The 24,031-nt window shown below is 41.5% G+C and overlaps 1 protein-coding gene across 12 annotated transcripts in view; it reads left to right on the top strand.

The window, feature by feature from the left end:
- Window positions 1-24,031, top strand: part of fbrsl1 (fibrosin-like 1) — a 284,114-nt gene that overhangs the window by 80,703 nt on the left and 179,380 nt on the right. For all 12 annotated transcript variants that reach the window (XM_084947107.1, XM_084947106.1, XM_084947102.1 and 9 more), the window contains exon 2: window positions 1,137-1,361. In XM_084947107.1, coding sequence (XP_084803233.1) covers window positions 1,137-1,361 — 225 coding nt within the window. The remainder of the gene's footprint in view (window positions 1-1,136; window positions 1,362-24,031) is intronic.

Genomic DNA, 24,031 nt, shown 5'->3' with positions numbered 1-24,031 from the left:
ACAACTGATCTGTGCTATGAGATGGGTTCATAGCCATCTTGAGCTCAAAGTGCAGTACCTTGCAAGGAGGAGTTGTAGAATATGTCTTGTCTGTGCTCCCATTGATTATCCCGCCTGAATTGCTGAGGTTTGGTTGTTCATAGAGGCATCACCAGCAGTTGAGGATCAAACTAGGGCTGCAGTTCATGGGTAATTTCATTATTGATGCTCATTCTTTTTATTTAAATTGCAAACTAAAAAATCCACTCATGTGAGCTGTTCACCCATCTCTCCTTAGAAACTCAGTTGTTCGTGGCAGCTTGAAGTGATATGTGAAGGCTAACCATCAAACTTTACCTCAGCAATGAGGAATTGTAATAAAACCTTTTAACATAGAATATTATTCATCTAACGTTTCGTACAGTTTTACCAGTGTAGTGACTTCAGTAACAAAAGCCGCAGCCACCTGGCTCTGTTATACGTGTTGGGCATAAAATTGGGGAGGTGAGGACGAGCTACCGCTGTATAACATACCAGCAACTTAGAAATGGTCTTTACATTCCAATAAACAAACACTGCTTTCATAAAGGGCATTGCTGAAGCATGAAATCAACAACTAACAAGGTTAAAGGGGGAGATTGTGTGGTCATAGACTAAATGTAAAGCTGCTGTATTTTCTCCAGTGTGTGTTAAAGCAGCACTTCATATCACAAGCTCATTATATCTGAGCCATAAAGTGATTATAGGCTCCAGTAAGGCATTGTTCTGCTGCTGACAGGATTAAATATGACTTTAGAGAGAGGGAGCGTCACTGCTCTCTGCTCAAGTGTTTGCTTGCTTTGTATAAGCCAGAAGTGAAAGGGGCCGCACACTTGACTATTTGCCAGCTGCGGTACAGCCTCCCTCTGTTCTTTTGCACATTTATCTCCTGCCAGTTTGTATATCCATCTAGACCTGTCTGCTTTGTTCTCGTTGAAGGATTCAAAGAAAATCCTTGAGACACCAAAGGCTGTAAATCTCAGTGTGACACTGATCAGTATCTGTCATTCAGTGCGAGTACAGAATTATTTGAGATTCACTACTGCTGACTTGTTTAGTTTAGTTTCTTTGATTAATACTACGTAATTGCCAAGTTCTAACAAAATCTTTTTCTGCAGAAGAAGAGTGGAGTTGTGAAGACGCAAGAGAAGAAGGAGAGGTGGAAGGAGAAAAAGGTGGCAAAGCGTCAGAAGAAGGAGGACGAGGAGGTGGAGGAGGAAGAGGAGAATGTTCAGCCAGTGGTGGATCCCCTGGAGAACGGCTTCCTTCATCACGCCCAGCGGGAGCAGGAGAGGATGAATGAGAGGCTGCTGAAGAAGACTTACTCCAAGAAGAACAAAATGGTTAGTGTGTGCCTGCACGGCATTTTAAAGTCAAAATATCCCACTGGCTAGAAGTTCAAGTGAAGTTACAAAGGTTGCATGCATGTTGCATGGATTCTTGGCTTGTGTTTTGCTGACAACAGAACAGAGACTTGCACTCTGTCCATGAAGGAAGAGGAGGCGGATGCTTGGGCAGAGTTTGAATCTAATTTAAAAGGCAGACTGCAGACTGTCTTTTTCTCCAGATGCTTTCCATCCTTATCCAAATCTAATGTAAAATTTGAAGATGTTGAGGGAATGGATATTATTGTCAGCTGCTTTACTGATTCTTGCGTTCACTGGAACTTTACACTGCAGTGCTTTATGTAAGAGACACGAGTTATCTCTGTCAATGAGCAAACCTTATTCAGTGTCCAGAACTAGAGAAAAATCATTAACTCCAAAACATTGTGGACTTCTCACCGATAAAGTCACTTTTACTTGGGCAGTATTGAAAAATGGTATATGGCATTTTAAAATTAAAGTGGTTCTCATTATCTTTGATATCATATTTGTATGAAAGGGCTTTGTTCCTTCCTTATTCCTGTAGTTAGGAATAGTGTTTCTCACATTTTTGTTTGTCTTGAGTTTAATCTTTGGCTTTTCTTTTGCTGCTGGCTAATGAGACTTTCTGCAGTGAGCAACCTACAGGCAATCTTCTGGTGACTAAAGGTTTTTGGTGCACCACCTGTAGGAAATACAAATTTTTCCCTTGCAACTGGTGGTTACCAGAGAGTCACCAGCCTTTCTGAATGGCTGTTTAGATCGTTTAGTTTATTAAGATCCCCACTAGCACCTGCAATAGCAGTAGCTATTCTTCCTAGGGTCTGACTAAAACACTCTCATACATAAAAGACGTACTAGGGCTTTAGCAGTTAATTTCACAGTCGCTGCCTGCAACGTCTAGGACTCACTAGCAATTAGTCAGGGAGTACTAGTATTTTTCCTTAGTGACTAGTGTTTGGTGTTGGTGACCATCAGGTCTTTAGGCCTGTATGAATGAGGCCTAAAGCTTTTTGGCTTATTGTTTAAATTCGTTTTAAACCTACAAATGAATAAATATCATAAACAAACGTTTCAGTTTGCTACCCGCCGTTCCTTTAAGCTAGCCTGACCTGTTCACCAGTGCCTTTACTGTTATGACCAAATCTGTTGTGATAAAAGGAGGAACAGGTGTTGCTCAAATGGGCCTTTGAACAGAGTACAAATTTACATTACTGTGATACTGAAACACATCTAGAAGTCTTGTGATTGAGTGATGCAAGTACAGTTATTGCCCACGTCAGCATGCACTGAACAATGACTGTAGTAACTTTACTTCTTACACACTAAAGTCACTTACCACAAAAAGGGGCTTCACACACCGGTCATCCACAATACCACTCTTAATAAACTATAATACAAATAAATTATTCAACCTCAGGTTTCCACTTTTGCTCATCAGTTACCACAATAAAGGCTAAGTTGAAGAGTCAAAGGAATCTTATGCTTTGAAGCTACTGGGTTAAGCACTAGTTTTTTGATTGGTGTATACATGTGTATGTGACACAAACACTTCCCTAAATAAATTAATCAGTAATGCTATAGATACTATCTGTGACTCACACAACAGCCGTCCTTGTTCTGCTCTACAGCGTTGCAGAGCAACGACACCTGAACTATTTTCTACCTGCTGCACATTCTTGTTAGAGTGAGCCTACAGCTGCAGTCCACAACATTTCATTCGTAGCCTGTACAACTTTGAGACGAGAGAGAGAGAGAGAGAGTGCCAATAGAGGAATACAAGTTGGAAGGACCAGGGCCAGCTGGTTATCTGTGACACAGCTTTTAAAATAAGAGATTGTCTGTTAATAAACTTGTCATGTTTTTTACACATAGACTATATGTAGAATATTCATATAGTCTATAGTTGTGAAATGTGAGAATGGTTCACTCTAACTTAAGCCTGAACAATACCCATAAATGATATGTCACTTGATCTACTGTCAGTTGCATGTGCATTGTAAATATGCCACCCATGCTATAGCTGCTTGTTCTGCTGTCAAACTTATGCCTGAATGAACTTGTGAAAACACGAAGTAATAAGTGATCCAAATATGAATGACAGAATTCTTAACATATTGAAGCCAACAGTGTTATACAGCCCACATCTGCCTCACTAAGATAGCCCGTCTGTGTGTTAACAGTTTGTTTAAATGGGCGGATATTTTATGCTCCAGTCCAAAGCCAAGATCCACCATAGTGTTGTTAAGGATAAAAGAGGAAATGTCGTCAGGAAGCCAAACTAAATAATGAGGCTATGTAGCCCTGAGGCCTCCTCCACAGACAAAAATATCTCTCTTAGATAAGATTTCCTTAGGAAGTTAACTTGGCTGAAAATGAGTTTGGCTGGGATATTTAGTTTGCTAAGAGACAGTTAAAAATTATGCATTCAGCTGATGCTGTATTTGAAATAGACTGCAATTACTGAACCAGATCTACATCCCAGTACAGATAATAACTCCATAATGTCAGCAAAATGCTGCTGTTAAGTGAAAAAACCTTTTAACTTCTGCTTTGTAGAATTATGTTTGAAGCATGTTCTTAAGCAGAGAGTAGGGATTAGAAAATTAGATCTAAACCTAGAAGAAAAATAAAGTTATCATTTTTTTAAAATCCCTTTTATTTCTCCCTTTCAAATAATGCCCATTAGTAACATTCTCCCTAGGAAAAACCCCGATCTTTGATCTTGAACCACTTCCACAATTATTTTCATCTTCAGACTATAGCAGTGTGGCTGTCGGCCAAACCACACATCTACAGAGAATGTGTTTGTTTTGGGTTTTTCTGTTCAGATGCTAATCAAAATGACCATATCTTTGCTTAATGTTGTAAAATATTAAAACATACATAGGAAATCATAATAGCTACAAATCTGCTTCCAGTCCATTTGAAAATGGAGCTACAGGCAATACTCCTAAAAGACTGTATACCATAAATACTCCAGTACTGCAGTTATGTGGTCTAATGTGACAACAGCGAGACCGATTCAGGCAGGGACTCTATCAGGGATCCACAGTGTGTTTCAACTCCTGAAGGCAGAGTGATCTCACACATCTAAATCCCCATAATAAACACCTCAACCCTATGATCAGTAAATAACTATTTTCCCAGCTGTATAAATCCATGAAGTACCTCTGGCTACATGTGCCCAAGTATTTGCTTGTTACTTAACCTTGTTTAACTTTTAAACCTTCCAATCCCTTCCCCTTTCCTTCTATTAGTTGTTTTCTTTATCTTAGTGTCTGGCTGAGGAATACTGTGAGCGAGCAGCTTCTGACTTCTGTTCTTAAGTATGCCTTTAATCCATAACTATAGCCCCCAACTCCCAGATATATTAAGTTGTATCCATATGGTATGGAAAACAGCACACAGTTGCAGTCAAAATCACAATACAAATAAATTATGTTGCATAACTAATGCATTACCTAACACCATGAAATATGAAACAACTCCTTTGCATGTTCTGTAATTAGCATTTAGAAAGTTGCTGAATGGCTCATCAGCGCTTTAATTGTAGGTACAGTTGGTGTTTGTGCAAAACCTGCTTTGCATCTACCCGCCTGCTCCCGTAATAGAATTTTAAGAGGTTTACCAATATAATCTGTGCGTGTGTGACAAGCAAGAGGATATATCACAATAATTACACCAGACAATATAGTTAGATCCTACAGACATTTTAATTGTTTTCATTTCTGTTTATCAAATACTCTCATATATCCACAGGTTATTGCATTGCACAGCAAAGCACCTACTCTGTCACCATCTTTTCATATATTTATGAGTCTATCCCTCACCTTTCAAGAGATAGTTAGCGTTAGTGTGTTTTCAAGGGTGGTTCACAATGATCACAGTCGGTATAAAAGTTTAATACCAAAGCCTCGTTTCATTTTTGTGACTCTCAAGTGATTATTTACAAGGAAATACTGTAGATATAAGAGGTAAGGAATACAATAGACTGAAAAATCTATTCAAACTCTGTTTGCATTCACCTGTTAGTCTTTACTGTGGAATTCCATGCATATAAAACATATCTGCTTCAGATGGATTGGGCTGTGCCTTATTTGTACATAATCTGTTCATAACTATTCCCACCTTTTATACTGCTCTTATCTGTATATAATCTGCTCCTATTGCACTTACTGCTCTTGCACTTCTGATTAGATGCAAACTGTATTTCGTTACCCTGTATGCATACATGTGTAATGAACTACAACATTCGTGCTGTTATTTACAGACACATTTATCAAGATAAGTTAACAATAGCGTGAGCACATTTACACTTAGTTATGTATGGGCGTACTGTAAATTGTTCCATATAACAAAGGAGACTTAAGCAGATGGATTTGCACATGTAAATAAAAGCTTTCTGTAATAACAAGAAAGGAGCAGCCACCCTGCTTTAAAGCAGGTGGTTATGTACAGTTGGGATTTTTCCTGGATTTGACACAGGCTTATTTACAGTTTTAGAAATTTTCAGTCTAATAAATTGTGACAAATACATAACCTTTAGTAACTAATACATGTACTTCATAATGATCGAATATACTGAGAGTTTCCACCACCATATCACCCAAAGTACACTTTTTCTCCTAAGGCCTTTACTCTGCCCTCCTCTCTGTCCAGCTTAGTTTTTCCTGCCCATATCTCTTGCTGTTTTGCCGTCTCTTCAGTTAGAGCAGGTGTCTCTAGTGTATGTCACCCACTATGATCTGCAGGCGAGGTGATGTGTTGATCTCCTTGAGGCACCCTGTGGTGCTAGAAGCTTGCCGGAGGACAGAAGCTGCAATGTCAGAGCAGAGTTTGTCACTGGGGAACAAGGATGACACTTGATCCAATTAGAAGACATGTCAGTACCTCAAGAATGGTTAAGTGTGTGTGTGACTTTGTCTATATGCACACCAAGGTCTAAGCTTTCTTGTTCCCATCTCAGTCACTCCATGGCAGAAGCCATTTTTGCAACAGTCCAATGTTGTTTACTGATGTTGTTGTCAGTGCCGAGGTTTTTTGATGTCCAGGACGGACATTGTTTGAATTGGGCAGGATAGTTTGCATCTGTTGTTGTGCTTGTTCTTTCAGCTCCTCCCTCCTCCTCACCCTATCCCTGCCATCCTCTTCTGTCACATGAGCCGTGTGTTCACTGCATCCCGAATCTTCTCTGTGGCCTTCCTCTTTTAATTATGTCCAGCAGCTTCATCTTTATCATCCTTTGTCTAATATATCCACTGTCCCTACTCTACACATGACCAAAGCATCTCAGCCTTGCCTCTCCAACTTTGCCTCCAAACTGCTCAACATGAACTTGTCCCTGTGATATACTCATTTCTGCTGCTGTTCATTCTGGTCACACCCAGAATCTTCAAAATTGCCACCTGCAGCTCTGCCTACTCTCTTTTTTTAATGCCTAGGTCCAAACCATACATCATAGGGGCTCTTACTACAATCTTCTAAACCTTCCCTTTCACTCTTGGTGCTATCCTTCTTTGACAAATCACCTCTGACACTCATCTCCACCCGCTGCACCCTGCCTGTACTCTTTTCTTTGTCTCCCTCTCATTCACAGACATATATTGTGTCTTGCTTCTACTGACGTCATTCCTCTTTTCTCCAGATCATACCTCCACCTCGTCGGGCTCTCTTCCACCGCCTCTCTATTCTCAGTACACAGTGTGAACATCATATTCCATGAAGACTCCTACCTGAGGAGGCTCAGAGTAGATCCCTGACGTAATCCCAACTGTACTTTGAACCTGTCTGTTCACCACCGTCTTGTTGTCCTCATAGATGTCGTGCACCACCCTCACAAACGTCTCCGTCATTTCTGTCTTCCTCATTCATTACCACAGTTCCTCTCTTTGCACCCTGTCATATGTTTTCTCTAGATCCACAAAGACGCACTTAAGCTCCTTCTGGGCTTCTCTATGCTTCTCCATCAACACTCTCAAAGCAAATACGGCATCTTTGGTGCTCTTTTTTAGCCTGAGGCCACAGCCTGCTTACTGATAGTCCCCTCTCTTCTTAACCTACTTTCAAGTCTTTCAAATATCTTGGTGGTATGGCTCATCAACTTTATTCCCCTGTAGTTACTCCTGCTCTGCAGATCACCCTTGATCATTCTTGAAAATCAGTACAGTTCACTTCTCTGTTCTCTATTCCTGAGACATCCTCTCGCTCTCCATGATTAATGTTAAAACAAGCAAACTTTAAAATACATACTAATGAAAGTCTATAACTCTTCAAAGAACCTTACCTCATTATAAGCTCAAACTATTTTCTAAGAAAATAATAAAACAAACAAAGAACAAAACAGAATAACACGGCTTTAAATATAACACATCCACCTGTCGAAGGCAAAGCGTTATTAGAGTACGAAAGTTAAGGCAATATCCATAAACATAAAAATAATAGAAATATGTTTTATCACTGCTGTAAGACTTTGGAAACACAGGTTGCAGACCACAGCAGCGTGGCTTTGACCTTCAGGTGCTTCAGAAGGGGTCATGAATAACACATAATGCTAACTTGCCCATGCACGCATTCACTTCACCATTAATGTCCATTAGCACTTTGTGTTCTACATACCCTGCTAACAACGTGATATAGCAACGCATCTCTGGATGCTCTATTATTAGGTAGCATCCTCCACATCCCCATCCAGCCTTTTATTAGCAGCCAGCCTGTGAAAATGAAGCTAGCACCCTACATGCTCCTGTCATAGTCTAGCTGCTTCAAGACTACTTTCCCAGCTTCATATCAAGGTATGTGTATACGTAGTAAACCAGCTGGAGACAGATCAGATTAGCTGAGGCATTAACAGTGCATCGGAGCATGGTTCAGGGGCAGTTTGAGAGCTGTGATATACAGTACGCAAGAGCACCGCTATGCATCAGCAGTGGTGCAGCGGTAATGGAGGGTTGCGATCAGGATGAGTGATAACACTGTAAGGCTGGTTGTTATCTGGTGAGCAGCGACCCTGAGCGGTAGCAGTTCATCTCATAATATCTCTCTGGGCTAACCGCACTTCAAACTGGGAATAAGGTTAAAATGGGCATCAAGGTGAATCCTCCTGACGGTGTCTTACTGTGAAAGTTGGTGACCTGCAGTTTATTGTTGTTGATAACAACACTTACTTTGGTTGTGTTCATAGAGAAAACAGCTGCTAGATGAATCGAAGTAAATTGCTGTTACCATAAAGAAGCTGCTCACTTTGGCAAGAAGGTACAAGTTTTGCAAAAAGAATATCTTTATTCTCCCGAGGCTTGACCTCTCACATCACAGCAGTGTTGCTTATAAAGTTGTCATTGATTGAGAGGCTGTTGTACGTTTAATGAGATCAGACCTAAAATATGGAATCCTTGATGCAATTATAGGGCTGGAAAGCTTGTAAGTAGTAGTGTGATAGAAAAGGTCTTTATTCCTGTTTCTCAGGTTAACACTGCAATTTAACAAGGAGCATTATTAGAGGAGTGGATAATGAGGTAAGCTGCAGAGGTGTCTGCAGGCAGAGTGTGTGTGCGTGTGTGGGAGCGCATAGAGAACGACAGGGATGAGCAAAGGACTAGTAAGAGACCTTGACAGATGAATTGGGTAGCTGTATGTAACCTGAATATGTATGCATGATTGCATAGCAGATAACTGTCATTGCGACATGAACAAAAAGCAAGTATGAGAACACACAAATGCCTGTACAAGCAAGAAATACGTGACTAAAAAACTGTTTCGCTGAGGGGTTTTTTTAATCAGAACTTGCTCTTGGCTGGCTTACCTGTGAATCCTCAGTATTAGAGTATTTTATTGTGTCTTGTTACCTTTGTTGAATTAAACGTCTTAGTCATTTGTACCTGATAACTTTGCATGCTGAGATTATCAAATGCAAAGTGGGCTGCGTAAGCTGTACCAATACAGAGTGGAGACGTTTAATTCAATAGGTTTCATGCAATTTTTAACACACTGTAGATTCTGCAGCCTTTTTCACAAATATTATCAAGCTGTTCTTTGTCAGTAACCTGTTCCAGACCACATTCACAAAATCATTGTTTTTCTAATGTGGTTTGTTAGCATTAACCATGGTTTAAAGGCAGTGTTTCAAATTGAAGACAGCTCATTTAGGATTTATTTGCTGTAAGTGTAGCTACACATTGGGAAGGTTTAAAATAAATGATTTATGACTAGCGGACCAAGAAATTACATAACTGGACATTTCCATAGTTTACAGCACAGCTAATAGGATACTAGCATGTGAATTACATACAGTAAATAAGAATAGAAAGAATAGAAATCAGACTGACTGTTTACTGAAGAGCAAATATATCGCCGTAATAATTTCTCTACTAGTAACACATATTTTATAAGCTAATCTGATACTGATCCTGGTAGATGATATATAAGAGTCAAGACCTTCTGCACATGATAAAAGTACATTATTCAAATTCATTACATTCCTGGTAAGGGGGGCAGTGAACTCCTGTTCCTGAGATAATTTTCCTATATGAATATGGGTCTCGTGTCATGATCCGGCTGTGTGCAGGGAGGAAATGGACACAAACGCAAACTCACTAGAAAAAGGATTGAACTCAAAATGGCAGCTTTTATTGCTGAACAAAGGACGTCTACAAAACCTAAACTGAGAAGAATCTAACAAAACACACACAGGGAGACGCCTGGAGCAACACACAGCATGAGGGAGATCACAACACTGACACAGAGAAACACAGCGCTTAAATACACTGGGAAATAACGAGGGGAATGAGACACAGAAGGGGAGCACAGCTGGGAGAAATCGGACATAACGACACCCAAGGGAAGCGAAACTCAATACATTCACGTAGGACACAGACCTTCAAAGTAAAACAGGAAATGTAACATAGACGCAGACTTGACTAGGGGAGACAGAGCAACTAAGAAACACAGAGAACAATAACAGGGAGACACAGAGGGCAGCTACGAAATACTCAGAAAACTAAAGAGAATACAAGAAAGCCAAACTAAGACACTAGACTAAAGAATAAACTGGGGCAACAAACAGAACTAAGATCATAATACAAAAACTCAGAGACACAAGAAACTCAAAACACTGGGTCACCGACCCAGGACGGTGACATCTTGAAGCATTTTCTTTTCTCTGTAGGCTTTTTAAACTTTCCTAAATACCATCTATTTTTGTGCCGCAGACGGACTGACCACAGATTAGGTGAGAGGAGCCAAACTTGTCCCCATGGGTTTCCACTGGGGCTGGTTATGTTGACTTTGCCTGGGATGCCGGGGGAAGGCTGGGAATGGAGTCCCATCAGTGTTGAAACAGAGGTTGGGGAGGGCATAGAAGGATTTGGTGCCTACAGTCTGAACTAGTCCAAAGACAGTTTAATTTGAAGCTCAGATTCCTGCTGTGACTCATGTATCGAATGGATACAAGGTCCATGCATGAATGTGGCTGTGATTGGAGCAAAGAATTCACTGAGTAGTTGCCTCTAGGAATATTTAGCCCAATCACCCCTCCACTCTTCAAGTGGAGCCTCCAAGCACCTTTAGCAAGAAGAGAAGAGGAGGTTATATAGATACTGGAATACATCCAGAAATAAAGACAAGGGAATGACAAATAACAGCCAAACCTACACAACTACTGCACCAGCTGTGCTTAGTCAGGTGGATATTGCTCCGGACAGTGAGCAAAGATTAATGTCAGGCCATGTAAGGTGCTGGGTTGCTTCACTGTTGAGCTATAATCATGCACACATCCCACCACTTTTAACAAGTCATATTCATTGAGATACAGCAGGGCTACTTCAGAGCAGCCACTCTGGGGACAGTTAAACCTGCATGGGAACATTAAATTAGCAGAGGTCTGAAGTCATGCTCTGTTGGCGCTGGGGCTATTGCTCCGTGCAAGCATGGAAGCGGACCAGAGGCGAGGAGAAGCGCCTGCTGGATGTACTGTTTTCTTTGTGATACTGCAGTATAAGGATAAGCGCATTATCTTAAAGTCATGGTTAATTTTGCATTGCAGTACAGAGTGTTTTCAGTGCAGTTGTTAGGTTTTATACTCAGGAGGCAGGTGTTAGCTGTAATAAATTTGTCAGGACATAATTTGTATGTGCTTTGCTTGCTGGCTAGTTGTGATTGCTTTCTTTTTTATGTAATTTATTAAAGTGGGACCTCCCAAGCTACATCATATTCTGGTTTCGCATCTGCTGGAGAATCTGTAGCTATAGCAACAGATATATTGCTCCTGGTAGATGTTTAACTAGAGCAGACAGCAGGGAGAGACACTTTATTACATCTTGTGCTTTATGATTTACTGGATCATTGTGGTTTATATTACAGTAATGTTTAGGGAGCTGTTCAAAAATGTGTGCTCCAGGAAATCTTGGGTATCTGGAGTCGTATTCCTCCAGCAAAGGCTTTCTGCCAAGCTGCGTCTCATAGTTTAAACAGCGAGTCATGTGAGGTCAGTTTTATTGCAAAAGGCTTTTTATCAAACAGGCTTATCACAAAGGTCTTGTACAGATGTAAACAAGAAATGAGATTGCAAACTGTGTGTGTGTGTGTGTGTGTGCCATTTGTAATGCTCACTTTTAACAAAAACAATCTATCTCTAAATCTACCTCTTACTAGAATTGTCACAGGAAGCACACTGTCGCTTTGAACCTGAGCAGGCTTTAACAGGCACTGAACGCCACAGTTCAGTTCACCGCAGGGGAGCAGTGAACAAAGTGTTAGAAATGAGGTCGTTCAGCCCAGATTCTCAGATTGTGTTGCCTTTCATGTCACTTCAGACCGATATGTTAAAGTCAACCGATCCAGGCTTTTTTTTAATGTAAATATAAATGAGGAACCATCACAAAATGTTGCCAACTGAAGTTATGATTAGGATCATTGGCATTATAGTGCAGTAGCCTTTGCATTTCCTCATTACACGTGTTTACATTTATTGGATGAGGAACAATATAAGGTGAGTTGATTTGTTTCTTTAAAGCAGGGGTGTCAAACTCAAATACACAGTGGGCCAAAATTCAAAACTGGAACAAAGTCGCGGGCTAACGTTAATATTTATTGAAAAAAAAATCTTCCTCCAGATTTAAGAATGAATCTTTTCTTATGGACTCAAACAAGTTTTGCTGAAAAACTGAATATGGAACAAGCAAAGCTTAATATTGAACAATATATATATTAGCTGTACCAGTAGGCCAGCTCTAATAATAATTTGGTATGGCTTCGAGGGCCAAATGCAATTAGGCTGGGCCAGAGTTTGACACCTATGCTTTAAAGGCAATATGTAATATTCTCTCATAACCCTGTACGGCTGGAATTTTAAATTTCCAAGTATTTCACTGAGTTCCCTGTAAAGTGTTAATATGTATGTGGAAACTATTTAGTACTGTTTTTGAATCACTGCTCTTGTGCTTTTCTCTGTATATCATTTAAACAGAGTTTGGTGGCTGTCATAATAAAGTTTTATACATATATTTTTGTAGGTGGCACTTTGTGGTGCTTCCTATTCCTTACAGCAGATCCTTGTTCCTGTGTTTTGTCTGAGCTAAAAACAAATGTAAAGATGAAAAGTGGCAGATTCTGGCTTGAATGATTTGTTACTGTTTCAAAGATTACAAAAACTTGCCAAAAAAGAAAAAAAATGTACTTCAGTCTCATATTAGTTCAACGATAGGACTGTTTGACCAGGTTTCCTGGCCAAATGTGTGTGTGTGTGTGTGTGTGTGTGTGTGTGTGTGTGTGTGTGTGTGTGTGTGTGTGTGTGTGTGTGTGAAGCAGATAGCTGCTGTACTTGTAACAGGTCTTTTGTTTGGAGGCCTGTGTTTTGACAGACCTAAGAGGGGTAAGACAATGGAGTGACCGTGCTGTATCTTGATGTGTTCCTGCAGCTGCCTGCTACGCTCCACTAATATTGCTTGCTTTCATCAAGTGCTTACAAGTGCTTCATTCTCTCCTTGTCACAGTTTGTTTAGTTTGTTTAAGTTAATTAGATCTTCTGTTAGCACCTATTTAATTATGCTCTGTGTAACTGTTGTTTTGCTCGGAGAATGTGTTTTTGTGTGTGTGCGTGTGTTCCAGTGTGAAGTGCATGCTTTTATTTTGTGTGTGTTCCTTAATGGGTTGTAGGTAATCACTTGTGCACTCATTGTGCTCACATCTGTGTACCTCTGTGTGTGTATCTAAGCCTTTGGGCTTATGAATGTATAGATTGGTGTGTATTTATGAGTGTGTGTGTGTGTGTGTGTGTGTGTGTGTGTGTGTGTGTGTGTGTGTGTGTGTGTGTGTGTGTGTGTGTGTGTATGTGTGTGTGCGCGTGTGCTTATCCTCGCTTAGCTGGGATGCAGTGATAGGCTGCCTGGCAGCATCTGAACATTTAAGTGTCTGTCATCGTTGCCACTTTAGTCCATTAGGGTCACTACATTAATGGGATCTGCTGAGGCCCCTGCCCTTGTTTTCCAAGTGCCTGGAGGAGATGTGGAGGGGATGACTGGCAAAGCTGGACTTTTATAGACAGATTAAATGGGATTACTGATGTCACCGAGACATATGTGATCTCTGCAGCCACAGTTTTCCTTTTCTTTTTAAGCGTGCACAGATTTGCCGTGATACAACACTGACCCCTGCTGTATTAGTCAGTCATTGCACCCAAATGTATGCGGAGGTAGTGATGATGGCGCGTTAACCCTTTAAAAGACTGCACTGCATCGTCCATTGGGGGTCACTGTTCCCATTTGAAAAAGAAGGTGGAAGCCTCTGTTCTCTCGTCCTGCCATTTTGACTGCCTAATTTAAAGCATATCAGGGATTACAATATTGAACCCAGGTGGTGGATCTTTTGCGGTTTCATCAACGTTTCCTGTAGTGTCTCGTAATGTCTGCTTAATGTGGCTTCTAAATGTTGCCATGAAAACGGCATCGTCAGTGCTAATGAAATGCCTCTGGAATGCTGAGGCTCATGTGTGGGTGGTATATACCTGCACTGTCGCTCCTTAAAACAGCAAGCATCTACACAAGGTCAAACATGTCCAAATCAGCAAGAACTCTCCTAGCATTAGCTTCATATTGACACGAGGAAAGGGTTGGTTTTTTTAAGCTAGACATATTTGAAATGTTTGTATTTAGAATGAGGTTCTGTATGTTTTCTGTATGTGTTGTGATTTAGGGGATATGTGTGTGCAAGCAGGCAGCATGTGTTTGGTTCCTTTTTTTTTCCTTTTTTAAAGGCCATTCACACAGTAGCAATTGAACCAGAGGCTATAATTGTGTTTTCATGTACTATAGATCCTGTCATTAGGCCCCTGGGTCTGCAGCCAGTTATATGATGACAGCTGACAAGGGGGCGCGGCTCCTTTGAGAATGACGGGGAGGGAGTGGGGGGAGGGGGCACATACACAAAAGCCACAATTACTTCCTGGACGGTCCCCAGAGCTCAGCGGTTGGAGTGTGTATGTAAAATGATGTGGGAGAGGCCATTTGCAAAACAAAGAAAGGGTATTGGGGGGGGGGGGTGAGAATAATTGCTTTTGCACGATAGAGCATATACCCTGAGGTGGGGGGTAAAGCGGATGACTAGGTGCTGACACACCCACTAGTAGTCCTTGAGGAGTTGGAGGATTTAGGGGTGTGGTTCTTGTGGTTGACCCCCTTGGAGGGAGGTTTGTCCCTTGGGCCCCTGACAGCAGGGGATGGTCGAGTGAGTGAACATCAGTATTTTCAGTCAAAAGTTACAGATCCCCTTTAGATTCACAATAAGACCCTGAAGAAAATTCAGTTTGTATAAGAAAAGTTAAGAAAATTTCAGAAAGAATTTTAGTAGCATGAGTTGTTAAGTGTCCGTTTTTCAAACAAACTTGTTTAATACGCCTCTGTTCAAAACCACATAACTCAGTATAGGAAACAAAGAGCCTTTAAAAATCATTTTGAGCATTTTCACATTTTTAGAAACCACACATGGGAAACATTAGAGAGTAATTGGAACATGTGACATGTGATTGAAGTCAAAGGACAGGCTGGAGCCGTGACACTGAACTGCAGACATAACAGCATCACCAATTAGCAGTGCATTGTTGCAATACTGATTGGATAATATCTGAGCAGTGCAGTGAGGCGTGAGAATGTTTAGCAGGGTTACAAAGCTGAATTAGCCCAGTCGCTTTCAGTTTAATTAATGACCCAGTAGTGGTAGTATAATTGCTTTTCAAAGTGTGTCCCTTCTGACTCTGATGTAGGGCACTGCACATAGCTGTCTTGGTTTAAATGCCCAGTTCAGCTCCCACAGGGCTCGTCTTTGCCAGCACTCCCCCAAACCGCCAACCCCCGACCTCCACCGCTGCTTCAGCCGCACAGGGATAGGTATGACATGTAGTGGTCCACATGAAATATTCAGAAGCAATTTCCTCTAAGTTTGAAATAATACCTTGAAATGTTAATGCAGTCTCAGTGTGTGTGTTAAGTGGAAAGCATTCTAAGGTGCCTGCGTTTGCATCGTCCCAGTGCAGCGGCCCCTGTGTTTAACCTGCTGCTGATGTCAAGCAAAAAAGCTGCAATGGAAATCCAACATAGCCAAAAAAGGAAAGTCCGAGGGGGCTGTTACCGTCCCAGCAACTAGTCCACATCCTTAATAGCATGCTAGTAGACACACTTGTGCTTGGAGCTCTTCAAAGGACTTGCACACACAAATCACGCATACGCTACATGCTGTCGTAAATGCCCATGCAGAGACGTTCTTTACATCTGTCTCTCACACACATGGACACATTCACACCATTGATGCGCCATTCAGACAGCTGTTCATTGGAAGTTGACAGGTGCACCAGCATTCTTGGTTCTGAAAGGTTCACCACAGCTTGTGGTTTTATACAGCAGCAGGCCATGATCTAATATCTGCTGCCATTACTCTGGCCTCACCCACTAGGTGCCTCTTCAGCTTGATCGTTCCAGAGACACTGTGATGCTATCAGGCTCGGTGATGCCTCCATCGACTGATACACCCCATGGATTAGGCGGAGACTTACCATTGGCTGTTTATGGTGAGAAAAGCATTGCAGCGTGTCTGCAGAAGCTGACACAGCTCAGTGTAAATATTAATGCTATGAGCTTAAAAAAAAATCATCCAGTGTGATTTGTATATCAAGCAAATCAAGATTGTTATCATTTTATTTGTCAGCTGGAAGCTCACACAAAACTATACACACACCCTTGTTCAGATTGTCTTTCCACTCACAGTCAGAGGCAGTGAGCCTCACAGGGGAACGCACACTTGGTTGCACAGTTCCTCTATGTGCTTTTGCCCCTCAGCCATGACAGCAAGGCATTAAATATTAGTGATGTTTTACGGCAGGTTTGTAACACAGTTACAGTCATCCGGTTCACCTGTCCACTGTCTTTGCACACTTTGGGGCTTTGCTTTGAAAGACCTGAGACAAAAGGTTAGCTTGATGGGGACCAACCTACCTATGAGCTTTGGGCAGTGAATAGACACACACGATGTGGAGAAGCTAGCAAGGATTGGCAAACACATTTTCACACAAATACCTGCACATATTGTATAATTAAAGATAGTGCATTGAGTTAACACAAACATGCAGAAGTGCATGTCACACATCTGTCACACAGGATATACAGGAAGTGAACATAATGCAATGTCACTGTCACTATAAGATGCTCTATAAAACAGCGCTGTAGCAAATGTCTTATTTTAAATGGTTAACATTTTATGGCAGTACATGATTGTAATGTACTACAAGTTGTTGCTTATGTTGAAAGGACATTGTCAAAAACACTCGATTACTACTTTTTGATTGTGACCAAAATGGGATTTAGGTTAAGACTAAATGCAGGTCAGGCCAGGTCCTGACATGTTTATCCATTGAGCTTTAAAAAGTCTAGCATAGTGTCTGCTTTAACAGTTAACAGCAGAACAAGGGGGAGGGTGGCAGCACAGGCAGGAGCAGTTGGAATATTAGTTATCTATTCAGCGAGGATTCTTTGCGTGTCTTGTCACATGACAACCTTGCTTACATGTCTGGCCTTTGGGTGGCGCAGAGGGGCTTGTCGTAGCAAATGACAGTGACCTTCCCAGTCCCCTACTCCACCTTCTGGTGGAATTGATTAGGCATAATTGGAGGGAGTCAGAATCTGAGGCAAGTGGCGCGCTAAATAATTTTGGGTAGTGTTAATTGCAGATTCCACTGTGTCTGTGTGTGGCAGTGTGAGGGGTACAGAAACACTTAGCCACTGGCTGACAATAGAGGATTAATTGGTCTCCTCCAATGAACATAATTAGACTGATTGTTAGGAGAGATAAAGCAAAGGTTTTATGGGCGCAGCAGCACTGTCAGTGCTAAGAATATCATCTCTTCTCCTCCTGCTTTCTAATTCCCCTTCTGTGGTGCAGTCCTCAGTACAAAGTTAACGCACCTCATTCTACTTTTAGTCACAGAGGAGTTGAAATCCCAGCATATGAGGTAGGAGTGGATCGCAGGTTCACAGTCATCGAGTCTTACAGCGATAATGTGTCTTTAGGGAAACAGTCTAATCTTCTTTTCCAGCTACAGTGCACCCCATGTATTACTGATCTTTGATTACATCATTTTTGAGCTTTTATTAGTCCGAAATACAAACAACAAAGAACCCTGTGCCTGATGAGGGAGCGATCATGCATTGAGATGATGAGAGGGAGTCCTGTCAGCCATCTAGACCATGTGAATCCAATTGTAACTGGAGTTCATTCCTACTCCAAGTGGAAATGATTTGGGAGCCCCAGAGCATTAGTCAGGCTTGGCCAAGACAATCGGCAACAACAACAGCAGAGACTTGTGGGATTTGGGGCCCCATCACCATCCCAGAAACTCACTGAGCTAGAGCTGGGCTGCATAGAGCTCTGACAGAGTCCTCTTGGATGGTGCCCAGGTCTCATATAGAGAAGGAGGCCCCCACAGATTTCTTCAAAGGGGAGGGCAGAAAGAGAAGAACAATACATTTGACAAGATTCATCAGTAGAGGTTAACCACAAACGGCTGCATGCTAGCTGCTACTATAAATATGACATGAAAACATAAGATGAAAAACAGCAAACGGAGGAATCAAAGAACATGTCAGAGACTTTCAGAATTTATGCCTCACACAGCATGGGATCATAGTTTGACAAGGCAGGTGTTGGATGTCCTCGAGTAAGACAAACAATGTAAAAGTGAAAGTCTTAAATTCTTTAATTGGTTAGTATTCAAAGCATATGTTCACTTTCTAGTACGAAATGCAGTACTGTGCAAAAGTCTTGAGGCACCCCTCATTTCTTTGTATTTTGCTACCAAGCATCTAGACGCAGCTTGTCATTTTTTAAACGTTGTCTTGAGTAACAGTTGTCCCGGTCTTTTGAAGGTGAAAGGTTTTTTTTCTTTTTTCTTTTTTTTTGGGACATTGGCTGCTTTTTCACTCCAGTCCAGTCCTTATACCTGACCATTTTCAGACCATTTTATATTTTGTCATTTGTTGAGCCACTTAACACTGACCTGTAAATCATATAAAAGTAATCATACCAAGTGTTGACTGAAAGGTCATTGTGTAAAATCTGTTTGCATAGATTTCAGTAAATCGTTGGCACGGTTTCCCATTTTCCTAGAAAAATGGAAAAGAAATGAGGAGTGGCTCATGACTTGTATCATTGAGAACCTAACTGAATTTATTTTTTAGACATGAAGACAGTCTGGAGACAGACCTCTACTATGGGGAAACATCCATTGTGGGTTCTTCTAGAGTCAAAACTCTTCTATTATGACAGGAAAATAAAACCCACACAATATTTCTGCTGTCAAATCCATGTTTTCATTGAATTTCATCAACATGTACATTTATTCCTTTCTTTTTAATGTCATATCAAATATAATCTGAAGTGATTGATTGCACCAACATAACAATATTTAGTGAGTCAATCATGTGATCATTGTAGTGTGTAATGTGCTGCATTATTTTAAATTAACCTAGCATCTTGATTTATTTTGTAAATGCAGCACAGTGATTTACTCGGTGATACAGAAGTTGGTTATTTAATCATAAGAACATATAAAGCTTATTGATTATTACAGCCTGAGGCATTTCTTCTCATATTGTAGGTTTCCTTTCATTTGCTGTGTCAAACAATCTGTGTTTAGCTTCAGCTTCAAGTCATTTTGAAGCAGTTATTTTGATAATTGATATAACATTTTGCGTTGGTGATTTATTGATCTTTCTACGTGCCTGATACATTCTGTCGCTGCTTGGATTTGATATTAAACTGAAGGGTAAATATTTTCATGGTAATGTCCGTCTATGTTCAATTAAGTCGTGTTTCTTTTCTCGATTCGATTTTTCCACCCAGGAGGTGAGAAAGCCCAGTACAAGCTGACCTTACTTGTTAAAAGACATTTTCTAAAGTCCTCAAAGAAGTGGAAACATCTGCACAAATGTTGTTTCCATGGACACCTGTCATGTTTCTGCCTGGCTCTGAATGAGAAAAACAATGTCGGGTTTCTGACCTGAACCAAAGACTAAAAAAGTCAGCAAGCTTTTCTGACTGACAGGGAAGCAGCCTGGGGGGTTGGCTGAGCTGAGCAGGGCTGCTGAGGGCTGGGGGTTGAAGACCTTGACTCCTGCACCCGTGGTGTGATGGAGAGACTTGGCCTTGCAGCAAAAAAGAGACGGAGGCTTCTGCTCAAAGCCGAGGTACCTCGGGGAAACATTTTGATGCATGATGGGTGGAATAAAATAAAATGGGATCAACCCGGGCAGCAGCAGTTATTGGTAGAGGGGAGGTGGATGCTGTAGCCCTCTGGCAACACTCAACCTAGGGCTAGCTCTGCTTTCTATCTTCTATGTTTTTCTATATGAAACTCCCACTGGTGCCCTGAGAGAAAACGGGCTGTTTTAAGATGTTCTAAAGAAATACTAGCAGATCGACATATCCGTTTTAACTCAGCTGGGCATTAAACGGGGAAGTGGCTCCCCTTTGAGGAGAACTCACTGACCTTGGCAGGAACTCTGAAGGATCACAGCCAGATTCTTCACTTTCGGGTTTCCTTTTGTGGCTTATTTTTAAGGTGCATGCTGAGTTTTTGGTCACTGACTTCATCATCTCATAAAATTGTTACCATGACAGCCTAACCGTTAATCTTTCCAACTCCAGTTTTGTATTGTTTTTTTATTCTCTACTTTATTTGAATCCGTTCTGTGACATGGCTTAGTAATAAGTTGTGTTTGGAGTGGACTGTGACAAACTGTTTCTTTTATAAATACTGCTCTCTAATGGATGAAACTACCTTGGTGCACCATTTCCAACTGATCCTATGTGATGGTTTGTTGCTCCCTCAGTGACTCTTTCTGCCAAAGTAGAGATTCCACGAAACAAGGGAGAGGCGGTGATCCAGCACATTAACTGCAGAGGCCAACTCATTGTTTCATCTCACTAGCTGTTTAGCCTTGGCTGCTAGGTGGCTCCCACCTGGCCCCAGTGGGGTTGTGACTGCTGACGGTTGGCCGAGAAGTCATGGCCACAGATTAACTCTGCTATTTATGGCCCGAGCCCGTCTAACTGCTGCCCCAGAGATGGGAAATATTGCTCACTTAGCAGGATTACTGGGTGCTGTAATGCCCCAAAGGCCTGCTTTATGGCAGGCCATAAATGTTCCCAGGGAGAGGCAGCAAGAGTCGGATTGATTAGCGCTCCGGACGAAAGTCGATCTGTTACCCACGCCCCACTGGGGAAGACTGTGATGGATGCTTCCGGGAGGTGGAGAGAGGCAATGAAAGGGAGGGGAGGGCACTTTGCTCTGCACCATGCCAGTCCTACACATCCCCACAGTGACACAAGATGGAGGGTTCCTATTGCTCGCAGGGCTGCAGGAGGTTGTCAGGCAGTCTCAGAGCTATAGCCACTGTATGCAGCGGCCCTTTGCCATCCCACTGGCAGACAAATGAAGAGGCGACCTTGCCACATGCTGCCATTTACCAAAGTCCCCCTTGACACCTTGCATCCCCCGGGCATCTGTCATTTCAAAAGATAGACCCCAACTGCACCCCACACCCCCTTTGGGGCAGTCATTTGCTGCAGTAGACAGTCTGATATACACGCAGCAGCAGGCCTTTTTTGCCTTACTGGATGTCATTATTGCGTGGTTACAAGAATATATTAATGTGGGGAACAAGCTGGAAAAACAATGTGTTGCTTGCAACCTAATACTAAACATAAAAATCGAATCAATGAATGAAATAATAAACACTGACTTTAGTCAAGAAACAGAAGGATCCACTTCTAGCCGACTTCTTCAACTCAAAATGGTTGTTTTAATGTGGATTATCTCTGGTTTTCTCATATGTTAACTTATACTATACTACTATTTCACTAGCTGGGCCCACGTCCTCATTTGAGGTTTGACAGCGTTTTAGTAGGTAAAGGTGATGCTTTGACATGAATTGAGCTGCGGTTTGGGGAAGGCCTCGAAGGGGACTGGCGATGGCTCCTGGGCCTGGCAGATCCCCGTGTACTGAAGAGAAATGAAGAAGTTAAAGAATTGAGAACAAGGAAGGAGGGAGGCATGTAAACAAGAATGAACAGCTTGCAGAACTGGGGGAACCTATATCGATGACAACTGGAAAGAGTGTGTTTGGAGGCGTGGTCCTGCTCCTGAAATTACGATACATAATCTCCCAAATAAATGTCCAATTTGACATTGTTAGTTCTGGGAGTATAGCCCTTTATGGTTACAGCAGCGCTTGTTTCTGGTGAACAAGGACGTGTTTGTGGACATCCACCCAACAGCTGACCATCATCAGCCACTCAGGTGCTGTACCCTGCTCCAGGATTATAATGGCATTAAAACTGCCCTGGAACTGTGATAAACATGAAAGCAGCATTCTTCAGAATAATACAGTGCAAAAATAGATAGGATTGATCGTTTATAATCTAAACAAACAACAACCCTGAACTGTATAAGCTTCACGTAACTATAATTTATAGTTGTTTTTGGTCTACTTGTCTTCCTCGCTTAGATAATGATGCCCCATAAAGACTCTATGAAGACTTAGTAGTTTGTCTTAATGTACCAGTAAATAAGTTTCTGTTTTTCTTTATTTGCTCTTTTGTACAAATCCACATTAAGATTGATCAAAATCTACAAATTAGTTTGAGTGTTTAGCACATAACAGCTCAGTTAACACAGCATCAGTAACGAGTCAGTGCCAGAGGCAGTAAATACTACAAAAATAACAGCATGAAAGCTAAGTTGTAGGACAACATGTACCAAGTCTCTCTCCCCAGGTAGTACTGATTTCTTACAACATGGCGCTATGCTCGCCACACCTCTCACCTCATCCCTCTGGCTCCCTGCTGTTCTTCAGTCTCCCTGACATACCTACACAGTTGGACTGCAGCTGCCCTCATACGAGCCTTCCACTGGTTTCAATATTTTCCAAATGACTGATTTGAGATTTTGGCTGCATGTGTGTCTAGTTTTTTTTAAATATGTGTGATTTATGCACAATTGTGTATAATGTGCAGATTTGCATATGTATGTATTGTGTGCACACACACATGCGCTCATACAAATCAATATGGAAATGATTATGCATATGGGAAAAGTGCAACTGAGAGTGCCACAACATCACCAACGGTTTTTCATATTGTTGGCTGTTGTGGCAGATAGCACGATGAAGGGGATCAACAAAGAGCTGATGGAGCTCTGCTTGTTGAGTTTATGTGTGCTTTTGTCTTTTCTTCCAACTAACACAAAAATGTTTTATGTTATTTAGTTGACTGGACGCTCCGGGGAGCCTGCCTTTCATTCTGATGCAAAGTCCCCATGACTTACATCTGCTATTGAATTACTAAAAGAACCACATCAGCAGGTGTTTTGGTTTTGTTTCAAACTGTGCTTGTGTGCCAACTTTGGTTTATGCAAAAATAGTTGAGCCCTTTCCTCCACTGCACCAGCCCTTTATAAACTTACACAGTGTAGTAGGTATACAGTTAGACCGCCATTAATTTTACTGCTCTTAACTTCATAATTTGCAGTGTTTCTTTGTTCCTACAAGTGACAATCCAAGCATGTGTTTTTGCCACCATGCTGGGTAGGAGTTGCTTTTCTTGTTTAATGTGGTAAATCACAAGAGAGCGGTAAAAAATGCCTGTCACACAGATAAAGCTGATTACAATGCTTATCAGATACATGCACATAATTATAGTCATAATGCAAATGGAACAGCAGTCAAGATAACACAAAGCCTCTCCACCATCAAAAAGCATAGCACGTGATGAAGAGATAGCGTATCATAACTGGCAACTGTTTTTGGTAAGACAAAGCAAGCATGTCATGAAGTAACAAAGCATGCCGCATGGCAGAAATGCTGGTCACTAAGCAGGAAAATCCCCTTAGTGGCTGTTTCCATATCTGGACTATTTGTGTACTCGTTACTTCTGAGTATGTTTTGCGTTGTGAAAGGTTTTCATCATCAGTATTGACTTGCCATTGGTAGTACTCAGCTCTTGGTGTTAAATGTAAGCCTACAGAAGCCCCTTTAAGCTTGGAAAAGCCTCCTGGTCGCTGCTTGCATTCAGAATGTCCTTTCTTAACACTTTGAAATGCACTGCTGCTGTTA

This window comes from Perissodus microlepis, chromosome 12 (genome assembly GCF_051167445.1).
Source record: "Perissodus microlepis isolate ML-2025 ecotype Zambia chromosome 12, ASM5116744v1, whole genome shotgun sequence".
In the NCBI taxonomy this organism is placed as follows: Eukaryota; Metazoa; Chordata; class Actinopteri; order Cichliformes; family Cichlidae; genus Perissodus; species Perissodus microlepis.
Note: the sequence above shows the minus strand (reverse complement) of the source record. Positions and strands in the feature narration are given on the sequence as shown.